This window comes from Arachis hypogaea, chromosome 16, assembly GCF_003086295.3.
Source record: "Arachis hypogaea cultivar Tifrunner chromosome 16, arahy.Tifrunner.gnm2.J5K5, whole genome shotgun sequence".
Classification (NCBI taxonomy): Eukaryota; Viridiplantae; Streptophyta; class Magnoliopsida; order Fabales; family Fabaceae; genus Arachis; species Arachis hypogaea.
Genome location: NC_092051.1, coordinates 50,945,032 through 50,948,184, shown reverse-complemented (window position 1 = coordinate 50,948,184; position 3,153 = coordinate 50,945,032). Strand labels below are relative to the sequence as shown.

At 36.1% G+C, this 3,153-nt stretch overlaps 1 protein-coding gene across 1 annotated transcript; it reads right to left on the bottom strand.

Moving 5' to 3' along the window:
- Positions 1–1,113: 1,113 nt before the first annotated feature.
- LOC112757801 (DExH-box ATP-dependent RNA helicase DExH17-like) lies at positions 1,114–2,214 on the bottom strand. Its single transcript, XM_025806358.2, has 4 exons — positions 1,852–2,214; positions 1,708–1,771; positions 1,506–1,589; positions 1,114–1,417 (listed from the first exon to the last, which is right to left on the bottom strand). The coding sequence occupies exons 1-4, from the start codon at positions 2,080–2,082 to the stop codon at positions 1,380–1,382; spliced, it is 417 nt and encodes a 138-aa protein (XP_025662143.1). The 5' UTR covers positions 2,083–2,214; the 3' UTR covers positions 1,114–1,379.
- Between the last annotated feature and the right edge of the window lie 939 nt (positions 2,215–3,153).

Genomic DNA, 3,153 nt, shown 5'->3' with positions numbered 1-3,153 from the left:
AGTGAAAAAGGTCTAGGCATGGCCATGAGGCCAGCCTCCATTCCAAAGGTCTAAGGACTAAACATCCAGAGCTGTAAAGATTGATAGGAATACAATAGTAAAAAGTGCTATTTATACTAAACTAGTAACTTATGTTTACAGAAAATCAGTAACTAAGTGCAGATAGTGCAGAAATCCACTTCCAGGGCCCACTTGGTGTGTGCTTGGGCTGAGCATTAAGCTTTACACGTGCATAGGCTATTCCTGGAGTTAAACGCCAGCTTGGGTGCCATTTTGGGCGTTTTACGCAAGAAAGTTTTAGGCTGGATTTGAGCGCCAGTTTGGGCCATCAAATCTCGGGAAAAGTATGGACTATTATATATTTCTGGAAAGCTCAGGATGTCTACTTTCCAACATAATTGAGAGCGCACCAATTAGGCTTCTGTAGCTCCAGAAAATCTACTTCGAGTTCAGGAGGGTCAGAATCCAACAACATCTGCAGTCCTTTTTCAGCCTCTGAATCAGATTTTTGCTCAGGTCCCTCAATTTCAGCCAGAAAATACATGAAATCACAGAAAAACACACAAACTCATAGTAAAGTCCAGAAATGTGATTTTTGAATAAAAACTAATAAAAATATAATAAAAAGTAACTAAATCATACTAAAAATTATGTAAAAACAATGCCAACACTACAAGAAAACAAGCTTTTTGCTACGCTTTTAAAGTGTGGCAAAAAGTCCAAAAAAGCGTAGTGATAGCTTTTTGCCACGCTTTTTGAGTTACCGGCACGCTTTTGAAAGGGTCACAACTGCAAGGGTGCCGGTTGCTCTATCGCTACGCTTTTGGTGACCTATCGTCACGCTTTTTTTTTTGCCACGTTTTTAAAGATCGCAACGCTTTTAAAGCGTGCCAATAGCTGTGAGAAACAGCCATGCAAAGCGTAGCTGTTGATGCTATTGTACATTATGGCTACGCTTTTAAAGCGTGCCAATAGAGATTTATATGGCTACGCTGAGTGAGAGAGAGAGAGAGAGAGAGAGAGAGAGAGAGAGAGAGAGAATAAGCTTGCTTTTGAATGAAACATGACTAGACAAAGCTCTATTCATACAAGAAATCAAAGCTCTATGGAGAATCACGATAAAACTATGGGACATAGTCCCAGCTTTAAAATTATCCAACAACAAATGACAAAACTTCTTCTCATTGTGTCTTAGCTGTATCCCTTCATTTTACGGGTACAACACTATATCAATACTTAATGAAGAAACATATTTGCATTAGACACTAAAACAGTTAATGAGAATATCCGCACAAGTAATTTCTTCTGCAGAGCAAATAACATGAAGCGCATCTTCTAGACAGCAGTTTTCAGGTGTCCTCATTATCTGTTTCATAGTATCAAATCTCAAATAATACTGTCATTAGCCTCCCAGGATCTGCAGTAGAAAAGGAAATATCAGCAACCAGTTTGGATTCTAATTTCTGTAAATATAGCATGATAATAAATTATACTTAATAACATACCTAATGGGCTCAAGAGGAAACCATCTTCATCAATCTCTACCATTTGGTGCTGAGATAACTCGTTAACTTTCTTAACACAAATATCTAACATAACATAGCTTCAATAATTAATGAAGTGAAATAGGAGGAAAACAAAAACCTTGGAGAAAGAGAGGAATAAAAATAGAAAGCTATAAGCTCAACTGCAGGACAACAATTGCACCTTGAACATGCTTCACTAAACGATCACCAGAAATTCCTTTCTTAATTGAATAGTTCTCAGGGTTCTGCTTGCAGATAAAAATTTTCATCAGACCAAATTGGAGAAACTCAATGATAAATCTGAAAGACATTCTTAATTACATACCTTTTTCATTCTAACATACAAGTATGAGCATTGCAACCACTCAATTGCTTTTGTAATATCAGTTACTGTCAGTTGAACTATTTCCGCAAGTAAATGTTCCGTCACACATGGAAGCAATCTATTTGAAGAAAATATCATAATGAGAAAGTCATTCTGGAATTGACTTCCCCCACCCTTACCATTTCTGGAAACAAACCTTCTCAAATAGAAAGTCATTCTTGGCTGGGGCATAGCCTGCCTAAATTTAATAATACAACAAATTTGCACAAGTCAAAATAATATCAATGATTATGAGCCAAGACAATAACCACTATACACAAGAGTTAACTTCCCATTTCAGTTTTTTATCTCGTTCTTTATGGCCCAGATTGTTTAACGAAGTAGGCCAGAAGTTCTGGTACGTCCAATGGTGCCACTTCCTGCAACAAGTGAACATAAAAGAACCAGTACAGAGAAAAAGTTAATAATTATAACACAAGGAGAAGAATGACAATGACACCCTTATCATGCAAACAACTATTAGAAGATAGCATTTTTATCATGCTTGAGTTTCTCATCCCCTATTTCGTTTTGCACCTCTTTTATTTATTTAATCTTTTCACAACAAATCCTAATGGTGTAATGATGTCTCAATTAAAGATAGCCCCCCTCACATGAATATGATACCAGCTGAAAACTTTATGCCCAAAAACATAAGAGACATTTTTGGACACAACTAAAAAAATCCAAGGAATAATGGGTTTTAAGGAGTCCTTTGAGTCTTGATGATCCCAGCGCATTGATTTCAACAACAAAAGAAGAAAATAGTCCTTAGAATGAAGCAGTCATCAAATTGATGTTCAAATGAGCAAAATCCAACTCTGAGGAAGTTAGTTAATGACATTCACATGTATATACACTTGACATGTTATTTACTAAAAAGTAAAAAGGACTAAGAAAAAGAAAAATCACAACATCCACTCCATCCCAGTCAACAGACGCATTGAACTCACTAATTGCATGCAAATGGATAATAACAAGAAATAATAATCCTTCTAACAGTAAAATTAATCTAACACTACAGATAATTTTCAGTAGAATAGCTGCTTGGATGAATACACACATAAAGACATAAATTAGAAAGTCGACAGACCCTCTATCGAATTCTCCTTGCAAAAACTACTCTCAGACAAAGGATTATATGAATATCTGTACCCCATGAACAAAAAAAAGAGGTGCATATAGAAATTGTGAAAAGCTAAACAACAGCCTGTTCCTAAAAATAGTAACTGTGAAAATAGAAACAACGAAAGTGGAACCTAC